The 19,786-nt window shown below is 49.1% G+C and overlaps 5 protein-coding genes across 5 annotated transcripts; 2 read left to right on the forward strand and 3 right to left on the reverse strand.

Annotated features, from left to right (window-relative positions):
• The first annotated feature begins 3,159 nt into the window (after nucleotides 1-3,159).
• EI90DRAFT_1105655 (uncharacterized protein) lies at nucleotides 3,160-4,038 on the forward strand. Its single transcript, XM_039051508.1, has one exon. The coding sequence runs from the start codon at nucleotides 3,445-3,447 to the stop codon at nucleotides 3,931-3,933; it is 489 nt and encodes a 162-aa protein (XP_038915782.1). The 5' UTR covers nucleotides 3,160-3,444; the 3' UTR covers nucleotides 3,934-4,038.
• A 1,065-nt stretch (nucleotides 4,039-5,103) lies between these two features.
• Nucleotides 5,104-6,562, reverse strand: EI90DRAFT_3016688 (uncharacterized protein; the record flags this gene model as incomplete). The annotated part of the gene is given in 6 exon segments (XM_039057023.1): nucleotides 5,104-5,166; nucleotides 5,450-5,684; nucleotides 5,761-5,926; nucleotides 5,980-6,165; nucleotides 6,261-6,527; nucleotides 6,547-6,562. 6 exon segments carry the CDS (start codon nucleotides 6,560-6,562, stop codon nucleotides 5,104-5,106), a joined length of 933 nt encoding a protein of 310 aa, XP_038915783.1.
• Nucleotides 6,563-7,312: 750 nt separating this feature from the next.
• Nucleotides 7,313-8,428, reverse strand: EI90DRAFT_3289722 (uncharacterized protein; the record flags this gene model as incomplete). Its single annotated transcript, XM_039067183.1, has 5 exons — nucleotides 7,313-7,730; nucleotides 7,802-7,953; nucleotides 8,015-8,100; nucleotides 8,160-8,215; nucleotides 8,283-8,428. 5 exons carry the CDS (start codon nucleotides 8,426-8,428, stop codon nucleotides 7,490-7,492), a joined length of 681 nt encoding a protein of 226 aa, XP_038915784.1. The 3' UTR covers nucleotides 7,313-7,489.
• Nucleotides 8,429-10,317: 1,889 nt separating this feature from the next.
• On the forward strand, nucleotides 10,318-12,789 carry EI90DRAFT_1106712 (uncharacterized protein). Its single transcript, XM_039051509.1, has 16 exons — nucleotides 10,318-10,461; nucleotides 10,579-10,810; nucleotides 10,868-10,937; nucleotides 10,996-11,034; nucleotides 11,090-11,107; nucleotides 11,160-11,189; nucleotides 11,245-11,317; nucleotides 11,371-11,395; nucleotides 11,450-11,499; nucleotides 11,563-11,614; nucleotides 11,691-11,805; nucleotides 11,872-11,888; nucleotides 11,952-12,023; nucleotides 12,076-12,131; nucleotides 12,208-12,440; nucleotides 12,495-12,789. Exons 2-15 carry the CDS (start codon nucleotides 10,714-10,716, stop codon nucleotides 12,319-12,321), a joined length of 828 nt encoding a protein of 275 aa, XP_038915785.1. The 5' UTR covers nucleotides 10,318-10,461; nucleotides 10,579-10,713; the 3' UTR covers nucleotides 12,322-12,440; nucleotides 12,495-12,789.
• An 846-nt stretch (nucleotides 12,790-13,635) lies between these two features.
• EI90DRAFT_3016691 (uncharacterized protein) lies at nucleotides 13,636-16,036 on the reverse strand (the record flags this gene model as incomplete). Its single annotated transcript, XM_039057024.1, has 9 exons — nucleotides 13,636-13,849; nucleotides 13,930-14,599; nucleotides 14,658-14,974; nucleotides 15,041-15,211; nucleotides 15,272-15,369; nucleotides 15,431-15,547; nucleotides 15,599-15,700; nucleotides 15,758-15,820; nucleotides 15,872-16,036. 9 exons carry the CDS (start codon nucleotides 16,034-16,036, stop codon nucleotides 13,636-13,638), a joined length of 1,917 nt encoding a protein of 638 aa, XP_038915786.1.
• Between the last annotated feature and the right edge of the window lie 3,750 nt (nucleotides 16,037-19,786).

Here is a 19,786-nt window from a genome sequence, read left to right on the forward strand (position 1 = left end):
GTTTCTCGCCAATCGACTAGGGCCAGGCTGAGAGGGTTCTGGGGAAGGTGAGGTGGAGTTGGGAACTAATGTGCATAATTGCGAACGAGTGCGAAGGACTTTTGGTGCCATACAAGACGTGTACTAGTCAGGGAGTAGTAAAATACTGTCAGAGACCGGGTTCGAGACGAAGGGATGTCTCCGTAATGGAGGGCTTCGGCCTCAGCGACTTCTGCCAAGAGCGCTGTGCCTAGTGACACGTCCGTGCCCTAACTTACTGACTGGCGAATAGAACCTAGGGGGGTAACTCTAGTTGATTTTACTACTGGGGTGTAACCTATGTACAAGCGGGATATATATATAAGGTTACAGCGAAGACGGGTCCGCAATTGGCGGAGCTGGACGGAGCGGAGCTAATGGGGTTAATCATTAGCTGACTGAATATTACCGACAAGTCGGGTTGTGGGGTTAGTGGAGAGGCAGGCGTTAACCCAGAAACGGGAAGGAGGGATAAGCCCGAAGGTAGGCTCTGCAGGGCAGGCGATTGTATTGCCCAGCGGAGGCGGGGGTGTGCTAGCGGACGTCGGAGCTGTCCGGAAGTCTTCGGGGCTCCGTACTTAGGGAGGCATAGGTAATAAATTGAAATGAGGGGGTGGTGACCATCGAGGGGTGCCGAGAGGATTGCGGAATATGGGAGCTCCGAGGTTAATGAAGGAGGAGCGGGGTTAGACCCGAGGGAACGGAGGGACCAGAAGTCGATGGCCAGGGATGGATATGACACAGTACATACTTTACATTGTATATTCACACTCTCTAGGTTTTTGTTGGGACATGGATTACAGTTTCATGAGTTATCAATGGAACATTTGCAAGGCCATGTTTTGGCCAAATCTGATTACATAAGTGGTACACAGACACAACCTGAGTTGCATGACCAGCCTCGACACCATCAGATCACATGTCCATGTGCCATTTTGTGGCCAATACATTAGTCCCAGACTTGTACCCAGTTGGAGGAGCTCCATGGATGCGCAAAATAATAGCTCTTTATGTAATGTTCTCACATTCTGTACTCAATACAAAAGGTTACATGCTATGGAGTTAAACACATAGCCGATCACCTACTCCGGAAATTTGAATGCAACACTTCACTCCTCCGACTGGGGCAAAATGTAGTATGGCTGTGCTCCGGCACTGTCCAGCCTCTGTCTTCCCATGGCAAACAAGCTTGCTTCAAAGCTCTAATCATCACACCCCTCCCCAAGCCATCACGGAAAAAATCCAAAACAAATGTAGTAGTTACCCCACCCAACCCAACCCAATTCATCTGCTTCTTGCTCATATGTGCTAAAATTATGTTGGAATCTTGTATTGCGTGCTCAAAATAATATTCTTTTTCACCTCATCGGCCAATTTCTTGGGGTGAGGATACTGTAGTGATCAACACCAGAGCAGGATTGGTGAAAGGTTGCTTACTATTTTGGGGACAGTAACGTTCCGTTCCCCCGTTCACCTCAGGCCTCAGTTAGTCCATCTAAACATAAGCTTTGATGAGCTGTATATTCAACAGGGTAGAGGTAAAAGGCTACCGGGCCTTTACAACTACTCCGAGGTATATATATGTAATTTACATATCTCGGCACAAATAAATAAAGAAATAACCACATCACTATAATCGGAATTATAGTGAAGTAAGGTTAATCCCTTACAATTGGACTATGATTAGGTAGTTCTACCATGTTTTTCCCTTGACTGGGCTCAATAATGACAAAGTGCTGAGTGCGCAATACAAGATTCCAACATAATTTTAGCACATATTATGGGCAAGAAGCAGATGAATCGGGTTGGGTTGGGCTGGGCTGGGTTAATTTTGGGTGGGGGTAACTACTACATTTGTTTTGGATTTTTTCTGTGATGGCTTGGGGAGGGGTGTGATGATTAGAGCTTTGAAGCGAGCTTGTTTGCCGTGGGAAGACAGAGACCGGACAGTGCCGGAGCACAGCCATACTACATTTCGGAGGAGCGAAGTGTCGCGTCCAAATTTCCGGAGTAGGTGATCGGCTATGTGTTTAACGTGATCTTTTGTATTGAATACAGGACGTGAGAACATTGCGTAAAGAGCTATTATTTTGCGCGTCCACGGCGCTCCTCCGACTGGGTACGAGTCTGCATTACAGCAAGCCAAAGAAAAATCGGCGCGGCCGATTTGGATGAATGGCCAGTTAGATCATGTGATTGACCCTATTTAGGAAATTGGAGGTCGACCATCATTTATTTGCTACCATTTTTGGAAGATCACATGATCCGCACGGCCATTCATCCAAATCGGGCGCGCCGATTTTTCTTTGGCTTGCTGTAGTCCCTGAGAACAGAGACCGTGGGTGTCTGACATTTGACCATGTGACCAGGTGGTCTGACGCTGGTCAGCCCAACCCTGATTTCTGATCCCCCAGGCGAGCGTGAGCCCCACACTAGGGAAGTACCCGATCGTGCGTAAAACGAGGGGTTCCACCAGGAAACCACAAACTCTTTGGTCCTCGACGCGGGCTCTTGCCGCAGGCTAAATATCTAGAAGTCAACAACAGACCTTTAATTCTAGGGGTAGACACATTGAATGCTCAACCCCTCGTGCTGCTCTTTCCGTTCGTCAATTGAGCTTACGATGCTCTCCGGGGCCCCAGTCGCAGACTCGCAGTAGCTAGCACCTGAAATGGTATCATGCCATCGTTCTTCCCGACATCCACCACCACCACCTCCTCCCCCAACACTGCTCCAAATGTGAAAGAAAGGCGGATAGAACACATGTAGGGCGACGAACTTGAAAGGTGTGGGTCGTTGACGTCGATTCTGGGCGTTCGGCCAGAAGGCATTCGACCGGCAACCCGACCACCTCATACCTCTAGCGCACACGAGGCTATGGGGCAGGGAGGCGTAACGTCTGGTCTTTGGTGGTTTATACTGGAGGCTTGGTCATCTTTCCATGGAGTTGTTTTATTATTTTTCGTTTCACTTATCTTACCAATTTCGTCCGGTTCCTGATTTTTTTGATGTAGACACGTACATGTGCCCCTGGTGTCGCTCTCAATCGCCCCTCACTCCTCTCTGTTTGCCAATTCGAATCTGTGATGCCCTCCTGGGCCCCGGCCGCAACTCCTGAAATGGTATTACGCCATTGTTAATCCTCACATCAACCCCAGCACTGCTCTAAATGTCTGAGGATGGAGGCAACCATATTGGTACGCTGAGGGAAATCCCGGGCCGCAGGCCCTTTCGTGGCTTGCCATCGATGTCGATTCTGGGCGTTCGGTCGGGAGAATTCGACGGGCAATATTGGAAGTTCTTGTTAGTATCGAGTCGCTTTGTTGACCCCGCGTCGCGCGACGTCTGCTGGACCCATTTGGATTCGAGGCTCAGTTCCTTGTGCTGCTACCTCCTGGGTAGGATCGCATTTGCCCAGACTCTTAGATGGACGTGGCATCTGGACGATGGAAATTCAAGCAAGGTAACGTTACAGAACTTTTTCACGATTTCTACGTGAGTGGCAATCTCCAAAATTCTAGAACACAAATGAGGTGTGCCGGCGTTGCTGCTACATGCTTCGGCTACTTCCCCCTCCTACTTGCACAAGTAGGACTCGCACCAGATGCGGTCACTCCATACGCAATTTCCGTGTGTCTTGCTTTGGCACGAACTCTCCGCTCCGTTTCCGCCATTGATTTCACAGCAGTTTCCGCCTCCCCCGTCCGAGCTGATCCACGTTTCGCTGTTATGAATGTTAATCGTTGCACCGCAAAGCGTAGCGGTCATAGTTGGCCCATATGGAATTCCCTGATTGGAGAATATGCCTGCCGCCTTGTCACAGGTGTCTGTATGAGCAAAATAGTAAGCAGCAGCAGGTTCCATTTCAGGCTTCGGTTCATGGTTCGAGGGGATGATAACCCCAGTTTCGAATGACCCTGATCCAACACACTGGACTACGCCAGCATGGAAGTCGGCTGCGACAATGGGAAGGACCAAAGTGATTGGTGCGAAAATGCTCGAGAGTCGCATTGTGAATTTGGAGGACTTGTGCTGCTGGCGAATTGCCTTGACTTCTTCGCGACCGTCTTATATCCTTTCATACTGGACATGTTCTACATGGTCTTTCATGCTATGAGTATCGCCCTTACTCACTCCGTCTCCTTCCGAATGCCGGGGAAAGGTGATACCTACCGCAATCGCGCCCAGTGGCTGAACAACCTTTGGCTAGAGGCCCAAACCGCATGGTTGTGTAACACACCAAGCCTCTAGCATCAGATGGGGAAAAATAGCTGTGTCCCAGAGGGCAGGACTCTTTCCCCCAACCTAGATGTTTCCGATACCCCTTCGTATTCTTTACAATCCCATAATTTTGTGATGCTGATACGGACCAACTTTTGGTTGGCATGTAACATAGAGCATCCCACCGTTCACTGCCTTCAGCCGCACCAATCCAACTGCAAATCACTTCTGAAGCATGCGACGTTCTTTCTGAGCGTTCCATGCTTCGAACGGTGCACAGTAGCCCTCAAAAAAATCCGCCCACCAGATTTGGAGTAGAGTGCGGGCTTCGCATCGCTGTCACTGCCTGCACAACATTAGATCAATGCATTGTTATAACAACAAAACCGTCCTTATTCCATTTACAAAGAATGCTACTGTACAGGACAAGACGGTAGGCAGGACTCCTGCCTATGACTTCGTAACAATGTATAGAAGGAGATGGAATACCCCTCCCGTTCCCCGCTCAGCGTGAGCGTGTGAGCGTATTCGTAGGAGAAGCTGCGACCTATGGGTGCAACCTGATGCAACATTCCCAGGGATGTCGCTGGTGGACCGTGTTGCCTTCCCCCGTAGCCATGGGCAAGCCTGACGTCAACCCTTCCCGCGATCGGTAGGCAGGGGTCCAGCCTCTGCAGGATACATATGCGATCGGAGCGGTTGCACACGCGTCTTCGATGCTGAACCATGCGGTTGCAGGTGACGCTTTTTTTTTTTGTCCATTAAGGTCTCGCAATTCCGAAGATACGTTGACACTTTGACACCTGCACGTCTGGTTCTTCTTTTGGGTTTCTCGCTTCTGAAGCGGGTGGATATTCGCCGAACTCAATCAAAAGGAATGTTACTGATGCGACTCGCAACGTGGCTTCCTGGAGATCGCGACTTAATCTGTTTTGACCGTGAAAATTCATCCCCTACATCAAATAAACGGAATACATCTTCCGGGCGCGAGTCCACGACATAATCTCTACACATACATTGGCGACACCAAAGAAAAAGAGAAATTTGGTACTCGGCCGGATAGTCATGTCATCTCGTCGCAGCCTTGCGAGGACGAGAGCAAGCAAATGAGCTGCTGTTCGAAGTCACTATAGCTTGAATCCCACCTGGGTAGCCCAATCAACCATCAGCCAACCACTCCCAACACCGGTGATATCACATCGTAACGTACCTCCTTCAAAGTCTCCCCAACAGTCTGCCGTTTGAAAAACTTCTCGCCTGGGTTCAACAATTCGTTATGGTTGTCCGAATAATCGGTTAGGCCATCGGCAGTGAGTAACCTTCCAAGGCCGGTGAAGGAAGGCTCTGTGGCGAAATCTTGCACGAGTTGTTCCTTGGGGATGACATTCTTGACGAGTTCTCTTCCTAAGACTTGTTCGAGCTCTGCGACGTATTCATCCCAGGGTCTAGAGGAAAGCCAACAAGGATGGATGAATGTTTTTTTATCGATGCGCCAAAATGAGCCCCCGTTGTTCATCGTACCTATTATCGTCCCAAACGCGAACCTTATCTGGGAACTTCGCTGGGTCCTGAGAAGCGAGGATGACGGCTCGAAGTGTATACTGCACAATGTGCTTTTTGCATGTGAAGACGCCCTTACGCTTGCCGGAATCAGGAATATTCACTGCGTTCGGCGCAGTCCAGCACCCTAATCGTAAGCGTGAGCCACCTGCTGGAGTCCCTACGATCCTGGTGGCTCACCAAAGATAGGCGCAAGAATTAACTCGGAAAACAACCCGACGACGAAGACAACCGTTTTAAGCCCAGCCTGTCTAGCTTCTTCAACATGTTTGGTCTTAACATTGAGGGCTGGGAAGGGGTATGGACTGATGTCCAAGTCGACGCCCCACTCTGATGGAAAGTACACCTTTACTTTTGACGCGAGGGCTAGATATGGATATGAGACACGCGTGAGGAGTGAGGTGAGCAAACTATAGTATATCCATGGAATGATGGGGGTGGGGGCGCTGATCGAAACTCACCGGCTTGAAGTAAGTTGTCCTGAGCAACCTTCGTCCACGTTCCCATCCCCAAAGTGCTTACCAACACATCCACGCCTTCCAACGCGCTCTCCAACGATGCAGGATTAGCATAATCAACTTGCACTATGGCCACTTTATTCGACGCAATAGACTTGAGTTCGTCCTTTGGGGTCGAGCTGGTCAGGACCTTGAACGAGGCGAATTGACCCTCATTGGCAGCCTTGGCGAAAACAGGAACGATGTCCCGCCCGAGGTACCCAGTCGAGCCTAGCACCCCATGTCACACACGGCCACAGGGTCATCTCAATAACAAGTATGGTGTATGGGGGATGTAACCCTCACCGACTAACGCAACGACTGGCCCGACGTTCGCGCTGCTCACATCGCTGCTACGACCACTATTCCCGCCTTTCCCCCCAGGTGCTTGCGCACCGATGAACGTAGTTTCTGAAAGAACAGAATTTTGAACGATGAAAAAGTCGAAGGCGAAGAAGAAGAATTGCTTGAGGATGACGGCGTGCAATGGATGGGTGCGGAATATTTATACAACTATATATAGCATTGAGAGCGCATCGGCGTTTCTGTAGGGTCAACTGAGGACATTATACACCAGCTTCGGGGATGCTTAGAAGTGGGCGAATCTGCCGACGGTGCTGATTCTCCGCCTATTCAATCAAATTGGTAGATAATTGGGATATTCCACAGGAACATATATTACTTAACGGATAACGTGGCCCTCCGAAATTGAAAGGAGCTGGAGCACCGGGAACCCGGCAACCGCAGCGGTGGAGGATGGTTCTTTAACGGTAATTTAATCTACGTCACACTGGCCCCATAGAACACAGTTCAGCTCAAGGTCACACAAAAGAATAGGCTTGCGCCACCGATATGTATATAACCGTATAAATATGTTCCATTCCTAGATGTGAGCAACCGCAAGGGCAACGCACGAGGCGTGAGTAAAATGGGAACCCGGAGAAATTGAAAGATAGAATCAAGGAAGAAAATCACATCCTCGCCGAGCAGACGCGAGGACGTGCGTGCACACTCCTATTTAGAACACCACTTGTCAATAATAATGTGACAAAAAATGTTATAAAATGCAAAAGATGCAGAAGCTGGAAAAGTTTGAGAAAAGGGAACGATTTATATAACAAGTATTAATTGACGTTCAACTAGATCACCTGATCAGGTAAAACTGACAGTTGCAAATTCCAGTTTTCGCGGCCTTAAACGAGGATCACGGCACCCAGCATGGCACCACCGAGAGCAGCGAGCGAGGCGGCGTTCCAGCCCAGAGCAATGTCCATCCTGGGAGTCGCCGCACTCTTACGAGTAGATGTAGGCGTCGTCGACGTTGAGAGTGTTGAAATTTGCAGTGAAGTGATAGATTCTGACGACGAAGTTCCAGTGGAAGTGCTGTGAAGGCTCGAGCTCGTACTTGATTCAGTACTCGAAGAATTAGTTTTCCTATGAACAAATTCGGAGTTCAGTAACATGAACATTGCGTTGCGAAAAAAATAAGTAAATGGAGGACGTACAAAGTCGTAGACAGAATCGTGGACGTGCGGGATCCAGAAACCGAGCCAGTGCTCGTCGAAGTAACAGAACTTGAGGTTGGGTTGTTGGTAATCGCGAACAAAGGGCTTTGCGCGTAAACCGTGTTAATGTTATCGACCTTCACCAACTTGATCTAAAAAAAGGAACGATTGAGATGTACAAGAACCACTCTAGTATAACGTCAGATAGGTTACCCAGTAATTATTTCCGGGAGGAACAACCGGAAGCTGAACGCTGAGGGAGCCAGTATTAGGGACAACGTTGTTAGCGATAGCAATGGCTGCAATCAAACATTGCTCATTCAGAGGTTGGTCATTCTAACCAGTGCAGCAAACTTACGTCCGCTCTTGAGAGGTCCAGTCCTGATACCATCATTCCCAAGCTCGCAACTGAAACTGTAGAGCCCCAAAAATGAGGTGTTACGGGCTGAAGTGACCATGGCAACAACTGGGCATCTCGTACTTGGGGTCAGTGGCATTCCAAATCCAAGAAATCAGAACAGTGGTGTTTCCAACCCATCCTGCACCGGTAGGCTGAGTAACTTCAAGAGTAGCTGACACGAGGGCCGGGAGGAGGGCAGCAAGAGCAACGAGACGGGTGAACATCATGTTTCGTTTGAGTTGAAAAGAGAGCTATTAAGGTGAAGCGTTAAAGGAGTTGAGGGGCGGGACAAACGACCTGAAGAGGGGGGGGAAGTGGCTTACAGCGTATGGAAAAGAGTGTGAGGGCCTTGAAAAGGACTTTTTACGTGTAGCAGTTGGGGCAAGCAAACTTCTGATTTGCATCCGGTGTGTGTGATGACGTGAATAAACTTATTCCCGCAAAACGCGTTTTCGACAATTCTGGGACCATCAGCTCAGTTGGAGACGTGTATATACATAGATACGCGCGTATGTACATAATCTATTTTCGTACAAGGAAATACACATAGCAACAATTGATGTCCACCAGTCACCTCGACAAACTCCCCACCGCAAACTCGACCATCATAAGACAGCAATTTGCCGGAAGTCTGCAACAGAGGAGAAGGCACGTCCTTACGGACACCTCCATCTACGCTCTACTTGGCACAAGTGGTCGAGTAAAAAATGTTCTGACAACTTGCAATTTGACTTGAGAGCGATGAAAGAAGAAAAGTCCCCACGCTGCGGATGGAACATCTATATATAGTTGATTCGGCTGCTTCCGTTCCCTTGAAACTCTTGAGGATTTAAACTTCAGGGACGTCCTTCTAAGGACCTGCTATTTTAGCTGCTCTTTGTGAGAGTGCGGGCTGGTGTTGAGTGCGAGCCCGAACCCCATTTGTCGCGCTCAGTTTCGATTAAAAGTTATAGTGACCATAGTCAGACAAGTTTTAGCAACTGTTCCACTATATCCAACTTCCAAATGAGTGTCAATGATGTTACCGCATACATAGTGATCTGGAAATCATCCGAAAAAATAAATGTTCGATGCGCCACACAATTTGCAGCATCTTCCTTTCGGTGATACATGCAAGCCCAACCGGGCTGGTGATAAAGCGGGCTCCAGCTTGAGAATGCCGATGCGCCTCTCATCATTACGTCTCAACAAACTGTACAAGTGGTCGCTGGTCGTGCTCGCGAATGGCGGTGAGGACAGCCCGCTCTTTGAGTTCGATCAGTACATCGCATTATTGTCGGCAAATGCGGTGATGTAGGAAGGGCCGTGCAGCGACACCAAGTTCACCAGTGGGTTAGGTTAGCATACCCAAGATTTCTGTAAGATATCTATTCATGACTTCGATCTTTGAGCTTCGTAGAACGGTTCAGGCCGAGGTGACATCGGCCAATGTAAGCTGCGGGCGCCGGGGGGAGCCCAGCCAGACCGGAACAAAGTGGAATACATTCTCAGACTGTACCCACAATCATGCCGCCCCGAGTGGACGGATCCGAGGGTCACTCCAAGACATACAGGGAAACTTCGGCGGACAGGACTGCATCCCATCCCTGGGTGTGCATGCGGAAGGCACGTGTGCTAATCCAGCACTAACCAGCTGACAATAATATGTGGGCACCGTGACAACGATATCAAATATTGATGCAGCCACGAGACTCCCTTTGGGCCTCCCATCCCCTCCCCAACGACAAACCCCAGTGTGCACCCACCAAAAAAAGAAAAGAAAAGAAATCATTTCGGCAATGTCCGCCTCCTGCAGATCTCCATGAGGCAGCTAGCTTCTGCGGCATGCATCAATGTGCAGGGTAGGAGTGAGTTACACCCTTTCTAAAATTTCACTGGCACGTTAGAACTCCAAAGGTGACCTCCACACCGCCTCCCTGAAATCATCGAAAACCGTTGACACTAACCTCCAGATAACGGCAGAAACGGTATTTGCACGAACTGTGGCGGTGTTGGCATCCGTCCGCGGCAGTGGGCACTTTCCCACGGATGCCAAGTTTGTGAAGGGTCGAAAGTTCGCAGCAAAACTTCCGCGCGTGACTCATACAACGCGTTGAGGATGGGGCCGGCAATGTGTTCGGTATTTGCCGGTCCGATATGCAAACCTTGCCCCTATATTGACTACTTGAGTGTATTTGTGCCCTCTCGAGGCATTCACCTGCGCCTTGTTGGATTTTTTATTTCATTGGTTTGCTTGGCGCGAAAATTAAACTTCGTTCAAGTGAGCTGTGCGGTAACGAGCCCCCAACGGACCTAATAAACTCTTGTGTAACCGATCTCGGACACTTCGGCCAAAACGTGCTCAAAACGTGCTTGTTCTCCTGGGATTCCCCAGCAGACATGCTTCCTTCCGTGTTGTTCTCCCTTGCGGTCTTCATTCAGACTTGCGCGTTTGCCTATGCGGGTGGAACCACATCCTTCGCGTCCGTGCTCTGATATCATTCTCTCTTCCATGTAGTCTCAACAGCAGTTGATGGAAACGACGACCGGAGATGCTCCGTTTTCCGTAGACCTTTCCGCCCTTGAAAGTGCAGTATATTGTCCCAATGGCATCCGCAAAGCTGCTGGAGGTGAATGACTGGAACGCCTTCTGACTTTATGGACACGTGAACTTCCCTTTCCTTAAGGCGTTGTGCTTCTTGTTCATGGAACCGGTTCAACCGGATATGAATCATGGGCGAACGGCCCATATGGAGTGTCAGTATATTATTCCACATTTCTAGTGGAAAAATCCTATTTACATCGATTTCCTCAGGTACCTTCCTTGGGCTGCTCCCGGATTCGATGTCTGTTGGTACGAACTCGATTCACACAATTCATCTAGGACACTCACAGAAACGCTCACACAGGGTGGATCTTCCCAGAAAGTAAAGGAAATTCTCTGCCAGAGTTCCTACCTCTAACTTCGCAAGCATGAAGTTCACTTATCGATGCACAAGTTTCTGCTGAGTATGTCTTGAGTGAGTTCGCTTGACTCGAGCCTGACTTGATTCTTTCCTCCAAGGTATATCGCCTACAATATCCCCCTATTAGCGGCGAAGAGCTCCACAGGAAAGGTGTCGATCATTGGCCACTCAGTACGTCGGTAGTCTTCTTTAGGGTACATATCCTTTATGTGTTATTACTATAGCAAGGGGCAGGTTTAAACCCTCAATGTTAGTTTAGCCGTTTTCCGAAGATGGATTAAACGGTTTATTCCCATGCTTCAGGGGCACTAGATTTTTGGCCATCTATTCGTCAATATGTCTCCGACTACATCGTAAGTGTTACATAGCAGGAATGAAGCTATACCCTTTTTCCTCACCTTTCAAAATCCATTCAGGCACTCGCAGGAGACTTTCACGGCACACTGGAAGGCCCGGTTTCTTGCTTATGTCAGTGGGTTTTGCTGCCTGACACTTTCACCCGGGGGAACTATTACTATTGCTTATCCCGTATTCCTATGAGCAGCCCAGGATTTACTGCATAGCGGCTGTTATCCGTCCGTCGCACAACAGACAGCGGGCTCTAAGTATTTGGAAGCCCAAAATGAGCGTGGTGGTTCAGCATTGGTGACCACGACTAGGTATGCCAATTGGTCGACACTAGAATAGACTGCACACCAAGTCTGAAAATGCGCTCATATTGCTAGTATCTACACCCGATATGGTAAAGAACATCTGCTCTGGTAGGAGACCTTTTCGCGGATATTCATGGCCGAATCCTCCATAGATGATGTTATTCAACCCGAGGTCGTTAATCCCACTTCTGTGCTTCCTGGAGCTGCAAACCTCGCTTTACAAGGCAAGCCAACTGATTCTGTGAAAGAATTACGTGTATCTCATTTTCTGTGTTGATCCTGCATACACACAGACCTTAACGTGTGTGGTCCTCTGCACAAAGTTGATCACTGTAAGCGTCATTGATTCTGTCAGTACCCAGCTAAATAAAATTTCCCTGTGGTTGTATCACGCGTTCTGTCATGTAGTTACTATTCTCTTCGACCCTGCAGCCTATGCTCTCGCATATGACGCTCTCACTCATGACGGACCGGCTTCAACCTCTCGTTTTAACGCGATCAAATATTGCAGTTCTTTTGTAAACAACACTGCCCTGAACCCGGCGCGCGGTCCTGATGAAGTGCGAAGCTTTGTTCTGGGCAGTTTGAGGACTGGAGGTCTTTCGAATGTTACGAAAGTCAAACATGAGCCCCTCCTTAAAGTAAGCATGCTCGTAGGGAAGCATGATGATTGCACATCCTCATCCCTCTCCAAGGAATACGTTTGTGATCAAGGGCAAGCAACCGTATGCAACTTGTGAATTTACTCGCACGAGGGAGTGCTCGTCTGGTCAAGGACAGGATAATTTTCACCGGACGTCCTAATTCTCGCTACTTCCGTGTGCCGTTTCTTCAGAAACCTATATCGCTAAAAAGGCCCTCCAAATTTGATCAGGGGTCTCGCCCCTTTCGCTAAAACTCTATGGTGGCCATCATGTTATTACGGCAGCAACTAACTGCGATTATTGGTAGCACCAGTATGCATAGACCCCGGGTGTGCTGACGCAACTGGGATCATGAGGATGACGCCAGATCGAATTTTTGTTGTTGCCCCTCAGAAGTCCGCAACAGCGTTGAAAACTGTCTTGTGCGCCGCTCTTCTCTCGGTTCATCGAAGTGTGCAACCCAGTTGCACTTGCTTAATTCCCAGGAGGACAACATGCTGTCGTGACTACTGTTCCTGAGAGATGCTTTTCGTGCACTTAACGGGCATCCCTACGGCCCCCTAAGCCAGCTGCTGAGGAAGTTGGATATGAGGTATCTCTGACCGTCCAGCGTGCTCAAAGGCACCAACCATTTATGGTTGAACGACCTGAATCGGCTGAGATGGCGGTTCCTTTTTTTTTTGGTTGAACCCTCGCAATATTAACGTATAGGAGGCCTTTGGCTGCCTGTCCTCTGTCTTGATACCATCTATCCTCTGCATGTTCTCTCCTGCGAAGAAGTTATCGTTGGAGATATTGGTTCGGAGATATGTGCATGCAAATTCCCAAGACAAAATAGACTGTTGTTATGAGTTAACCTGGGCGCTCAGCGGCAACACTCGAGTAAACTGTATATTACATATGTTTAACTACAATATTTTTCACTATCAGTACTACAACGGGCCTATGCTACAGGGTGAACAACGCACGGACGCGTGGGAGAGGCGGTGTCGGGTCGTGCAGTAGCAAACCTAGTAGCGGGGAGAAAGGGGAATCCGATGAAAAAATTCCCATCGGTTACAAGCGTGAAAGGCCTCCAGCCTTGTCCAAGTCCAAAGCAAAAACAGTGCAGATCCCACACCACTTGTTCGACTTTCAAACCATATATCCTCAAAATTCGAGACCCAGCTAACCAATCGCACGGAAAACAAAACTAATAAACTTCGATCCAAGTTTCGTGAATCTTTTCGTTATCGCCCCAATGTCTAGGGCGGTAGCCACGTTTGTGCTTCATACGCTCACGCACGGACCAATGGTAACTGGGCTTTGAGCGATTAGTCAAAAACTCCACCCAGCGTTTCGACAAAGCATCTGTGTGTTGGGGTACTGCGCCTCGATGAATGTCGCGAGGATTGAATAAGTTGCATCTGAAGCATTTTCGAGAGGTCACCAAACTCGTCAGTCAGGCAATGCGGTGTGAAACGTTGAAATCCAAAACCCAACGTACCGAAGCTTGGACTCCCACAAGAACGTGTGCTTGTTCTGCACATGCCTCATAAGGGGCGCCAACTCAAGCACCCACCACCACAACATTGTTACGATCGCGCTAAAAGTAATGCGATCCCACCTCCACAACTCGTCGTATGATTCAGCTTTCAAGTCCCTCTCGAAGAAATCCAAGTCATATTTGACACCAGACTTAAACTCCTTGGATCGAAGAAAGTTAGCCCGTCGAGGATGCCTACCCAGCACTTTTTTATCAGCGTCCGTTGGTTTGACTAGTACATCGCTTGGCGCTATCCTGCTGGGGTCTGTATTCCCACCAACAAGAGGGGAAGGAGGTCTCCCCGATGTGGGAAGAGTAGAGGACCGGCGATCGGCTGGATTCTGTGCGCGCCTCAAATACCTGTTCTCGAGGTCATCGTCAAGGGTGATATTGAAGTCACTACCATCGTCGTTTGTGTATATGATGGGAGGTAAGTAGATACCATAGCGGGCCAGGCGGACAGATCGCCAGCGAATATTGAGGTTATATTTCAAATCCGCCTCATAGAACTCGCGGATCATCCATCGAAGAGGGATGTTGGCAAGTGAAGGCGAGTACCTTGGTTCGTTCGGGCCCAGCTTGTCGATCTCATTCCAGGGTTTGTCGTCCGGTACGTTTCCGCCGCCGACATCTAGTAGGATTAGGAAGTGGGACACGAGTTTTGACGGGACAGAGTTGAAATACCATACCGCAGTGTCCACCTGCAAACCAAACCTCCCTCAAGTCAGGCGGAAACTGTTCTTCTGGAATCAGGGTCGTGGGTGGTTCATGATCGCCATAGTTGATTAATCCGAGACGGTTCAATATATCATGTGGCCACCACTCGATGAACCATTTGAAGAAAATGCCGACAAAAATATCTCTCAACGCCAATACCCAGTCGATCGTGGCCTGAATACCCTCAGTGTCTGGCGCAATGGCATCTTCTGCAGCTTGTTTCGTGACCCAGTTTCCATTTTTGCATTGTTTTTTTGCTCCCGTAAGCCTCCACGGCGAAGGAATAAACCTTTATAACCAGCACAGACGCAGAATCGGCAATCATGCATCAAGCTTCACGCTGAAGCGCACTTACTTGGCTCGTCTCTCATCCAGAGCCAGTGCATGCCTAAAAACTTTGATGGAACTATTGCTTTGGGAGAAGGGCAACGCGCGCGGCACAAGAATGCCAACAGATGCAACAGTATCCCAAACTCCGAGGAAGTCAACAGTGACGGCACGACAGAAGTCACGTTTGTAGTTCCGGCTGGAGAAGAGGGGATTAGGCATGGCTTGAGACATTGACACATGAAGGGTTGGTGCTTACCCGGGATCGCTACTGACAACACTACCTCTACCCAAGTTCTGGTAAAGCTTGTAGGCAAATTGGACTTGCTCGGGCATCGAGGGTGGCAAAAGCCCGACCTATTCGCACGCCGGATCAGGCAAACACGTCCTCACACTACCGATTAATATATATTCGTACCGCATGTAGCATCCCAGCTAGAGCTCTAGCAGTATATGCACCTCTGGAAAAGCCAAAAATGCAAATTTTGTCACCCTGATTCCAATTCGACTGAAGAAATCGATATCCTCCACAGACCTGCCGCAGATAGATCAGAATTGAACCAGGAAATGCCCACCTAGGACTTACATGGTCATCAAGGTGCAACGCGACGCCTTGATCGATGGTTTTAGATATCCACTGGCCAATAGATGTGCTGAATCGAGTCGAAGTGTATGTCCCAATGCCAGTCTGGCGACGCACAGGCCTCTCAGTGATCAGAATAAACACGGACGGTATGATTCTAACCTGATAGTACACTAACTGTTTCGGGTGGGATTTCTCGAGGCACGAGAAGAGACGAACGATGTTCTGCAGGGCAATTGCAGTCAGTTGAAATCATGTGCGCTCCATAAATCTTACAGTGTTCGTATCATCATACTCATTCGCCGTCCCATCGAAGCAGAGGATCAATGTACGGCCTAGATGGACCTTGGGTGTTTCCAACTCTTCCTCGTCTGTTATCTGGTTGATGAGTACGGACGAGAGTCCTTCCTGGATATCGAGAGCTATAGGGAAAGTAGCCATCTTCAGGATGTCTCGTTGAGGGGGGGGGAGGGGCTAGGGACAAGGGTGTGGGGTTCGAATCTAGTCATTTATGTAGACAGGCTGGACAAATCCCTCCAATTCGGCGCAATACATTTGATGGAATCTGTGACAGGAAGTGGGAGCGGCACTTTGCTAATCGGCTCTGATGCTGTCCGTTGGTCCAGACAGCGAAGCGCTTGATGGCCAAACTCCCCCCCTTAATCTCGGGACTTTCGGGCCGACTTAATCATACTAATTGAATAGCGCTGGTCACGACCAGCGCTAAATCATGAAAATAGCAAACAACCGAGAAAGAAAATTGGATGGGGTAACATGTTACAACAAAGCGGTATTTTACCCAGGAGATTCTAGCCCATGTAGAACACTCGGGTGGTGCATGAACTAGATGCCTTCCGGAATTTCCGGCCACAGTGCTTGCTCTGTGTTGATCGAGTGGACGTGAACGTGATGACTAATTCGGTGCCTGATCAATACGTCACCGCGTGACATGGGAAATTCTAAGCGGCACAAAGATCCAGAAATAACATATTGGCAGATGGGTAGTTATCCGTACATCCTCGGATACATGCAGTCTAATCAGCCGGTACAGGTGAGCGAGGACGCACGCAGTCAAACAACGCAATGAGAGGGAGCGGATGCAGAATCTGAAAAACCAACGCACAGCGCAACACAGACAGGCAGTCGGAAGTGCGCACGTAAGTCACCAGAGGGATGAAAGGAATGGGTCATAGGCCACACAAAGGGGCAAGCCCCAAATTTGCAGTGGTGAGCACCCGCAGAATCCCATTGGCGCTGCAAAAACACAGCATGACACAGCACCACTCACGTCGCATGGTACCGGCATGCTGGCAGGGAGGGCTTGGGGATTAGGGTAGTTGGTCCGCTTAGAATGCCGCGCGTGATTAGAGGTGGACATTCGGATACAACTTGCAGGAACACACTATTTCGTATGGCGCCGTTGGCAGCACAGGAGAGTAGTCTTCCAAATATCCTGAGATCGACAGACTTGATCAAGATCATGAGAAAGAATACTGTTCACATTTTCCTCGCATTCATGATCGATAGCTCCATGGTGACTCACCATAAATGGGAACAAGGCGAACAGCGGCTCGAAAGTGATAGTTGAAGGTGAATTCAGTTTCGACCCTAATGAAGATGTAAAATTTAAGCGCGTATTGCGATATTTACGTATTCAAATAATTCTAGTAAAATTTACAACCCAAGGTAAGGATGATATATATGTTTGAGGGTGAGGGTGTGGAGGCGAAAGCTGCTTATGTAAGCGTCGATCACCAACCCCTTTTTTTCGGCGGGCGGGATGCCTGAAGGTTTTGTTCCAAAGGGTGACGATGATGGGTGCCTCTATATGAAGAGAATTGCCACCACGGGGAAATGCGTTACCACACTGGCGAGATGTGCGTGACCGCGGAGGGTCCGGTTATACCACAAAAACCCCGTTGCACTTCGGCCAATTCTCAGGGAGGCTCAGTTCGTTTTCCAGGGTGCTGCTCCAGGTGTAGAACGATCCATATGGGGAGAGCTCTGTTACGGTATTTCTTTTTGTTCGTGAGGTTCCTGTTCTGGTTCAGTTTTTCATTCATGGGGGTTCTGATCATGGTTTTGTTCTCACCAGCCCTCTTGGTTGAGTTTTATGCAACCGCTTACGGACTTGATGCGTGGAAAATGCGTGGAGATGATTTCAAAGCAATTAGTTACCATAGAAGTCGAGCTTGGACTTTGAACGTGAATCAATTCCTTCACGCTGTCCAATCATTTGCCAGGATCGAGAATAGAGATTTTAACACAATGTCCGTCAGTTCGGTCAAATGGAAAGCTTCCCAACTTGTTCACTTAATATCTAGAGGGCTAGAATTGCCCCGGGGTCCCCCTTCATCAAGCCCCCCCCTCAACACTGACAAAGTCTCTTTGTCTCTCCTGCACCCACTGAAAAAATATGCCATCCTATGTATTCCACGTCTTTCTCCCAGAAAACAATGGCCTCAACCCGCCCAAACTCGTTGCTACGAAAAATAAGAATGGCTGCTGGATTTGCAGGTTCCGCAAGAAAGCCTGTAAAAAACACAGCGAGACAGACCCAGGATACGACCCAGCGGACCATCGCTGCTACGATTGCAAGAAATTCAACATTGTTTGTTGTGGCCAGGGAGAAGACCGCCCTTCGGTACGTTCTTAATCTACCTACCCCCTACCTCCCTTGCCTTACGTTGCCGTTTTCCAGGGCCCTGGCATCTGCTCCGCTGTACGCAAAAGGACCCACGAATGGATTTCGCTCAAATTAAATAGGCGCTCTGGTGTTCCCCCACTTGACCTCTCTTATCTCTGGACAAAACAGTCGGTGGCTTCGTCATCCCCTCCGACGCCTCCACCTGAGAGCATTGACTCCATCTCGGAGTCCACTGGATACTTTACACCTCCAGAGTCTCCCGACCAGTCCGCTGTCGCCCTCTGCCGCTGAGCCTTTTGACCCCACTCTTTCCGGCGCAACCCTTCTCACCCCCTCTCCAGAGTGCAGGGGCAGCTTCACACCCCTCCCGAGTACAATACCGCTCTGTTTGACGTGCCTTCCTTGCAATCCTCACAATCCTTCGCAACGTCGGCCCTTGGCCTCCACCCTTGTCGCCTTCTCTCAATTACAGTCCGGATAACCACTACTCCTTCTGAACCATCCTTTCAAGTCGTTTATCCAGTCTTTCCGGGATGAGCTTCGATCACCTCGTCTCACTCAAGTCTTGCAGACTGCCACATCACTTCGCACGCACCTCCTACTGAGAACGCCGTTCCAGAATCATCTTCATACCCAAGTTGCGCGACCTCCAGCCCCGAGAGTGAATCGACTATTCAAACCCCCCTTCCTTTTGGTTTGGCCCCAAGTGCGTATTTTCATTCCGTGTTAAACCATTTAGCTAACGCGGTCGTGCCACAACAGCCTAGCTACTCGGTGAAACCCGCTATCTGGATTGTTGCAAGTATTTTGTCCTGCAACCTTACTTGCAAATCCCAACTCTCTTTGCCTCCAGGAAGTTTCGACGCAAGTTATTCCACACTTTGGGGACTTGGCCTCTTGCTATTATTGCGGTGATGTATTGCGTGCGACGGACGTCCGCGTTGTATTTTTTGTGCTTTGGTTCTGGTGACAAAGGCAAGCATCTTTGTTATTCCGATTGTTGACACCTCATGCGGGGAATTGCGTCCCTCCGCCTAGCCTAGCCTAGCCTCGTCTAGCCTCGTCTAGCCTCGTCCAGCCTAGCCTAGTCTCGTCTAGTCTCGTCTCGTCTAGTCTAGTCTATTCTTTACTGACCAGGTGTCACTCGCTGGAATTGGACAGGTAAGTTTACCAGCGGTGCACTTTCCCTCTAATTCTAGGACATTTCCGAGGTAAGTTAATTGAGTGTTCACAATGGCGAAAACCAATTGCTCATGTAGTCTTCACTGCGTTCCTTAGAGTGCTAGGGTAGCACCACCTTAGATAGTCGCCGGTGCGAAGTCGTTTCATTACCTCCAATACCGCTTACATCTTTGCAGGTGATCGGATTGGCATTGTCTAGTCTAGTCTAGTCCAGTCCAGTCTCGCCTCGTCTCGCCTCGCCTAGTCTAGTCTAGTCTGGTCTAGTCTATTTTCGCATTGTCCTTTGGCGTGAGAAGGCGTGTGATATTGATTTAACTAGCAAGGGAAGAGCATGAAAAGTGAAGCGTGAAGTTAACTGATTT

Source organism: Cantharellus anzutake (assembly GCF_015039405.1).
Source record: "Cantharellus anzutake strain C23 chromosome Unknown EI90scaffold_25, whole genome shotgun sequence".
NCBI classification, from domain to species: Eukaryota; Fungi; Basidiomycota; class Agaricomycetes; order Cantharellales; family Hydnaceae; genus Cantharellus; species Cantharellus anzutake.

Excerpts from the sequence above, each read along its gene's own strand:
- EI90DRAFT_1106712 (XM_039051509.1), top strand. The coding sequence starts at position 10,714 with ATGGAAACGACGACCGGAGATGCTCCGTTTTCCGTAGACCTTTCCGCC. Across the intron at positions 11,500-11,562 it reads AATATGTCTCCGACTACATC|GCACTCGCAGGAGACTTTCA; the intron begins GTAAGTGTTACA and ends AAATCCATTCAG. Across the intron at positions 11,615-11,690 it reads AGGCCCGGTTTCTTGCTTAT|CCCAGGATTTACTGCATAGC; the intron begins GTCAGTGGGTTT and ends TCCTATGAGCAG.
- EI90DRAFT_1105655 (XM_039051508.1), top strand. The coding sequence starts at position 3,445 with ATGGACGTGGCATCTGGACGATGGAAATTCAAGCAAGGTAACGTTACA.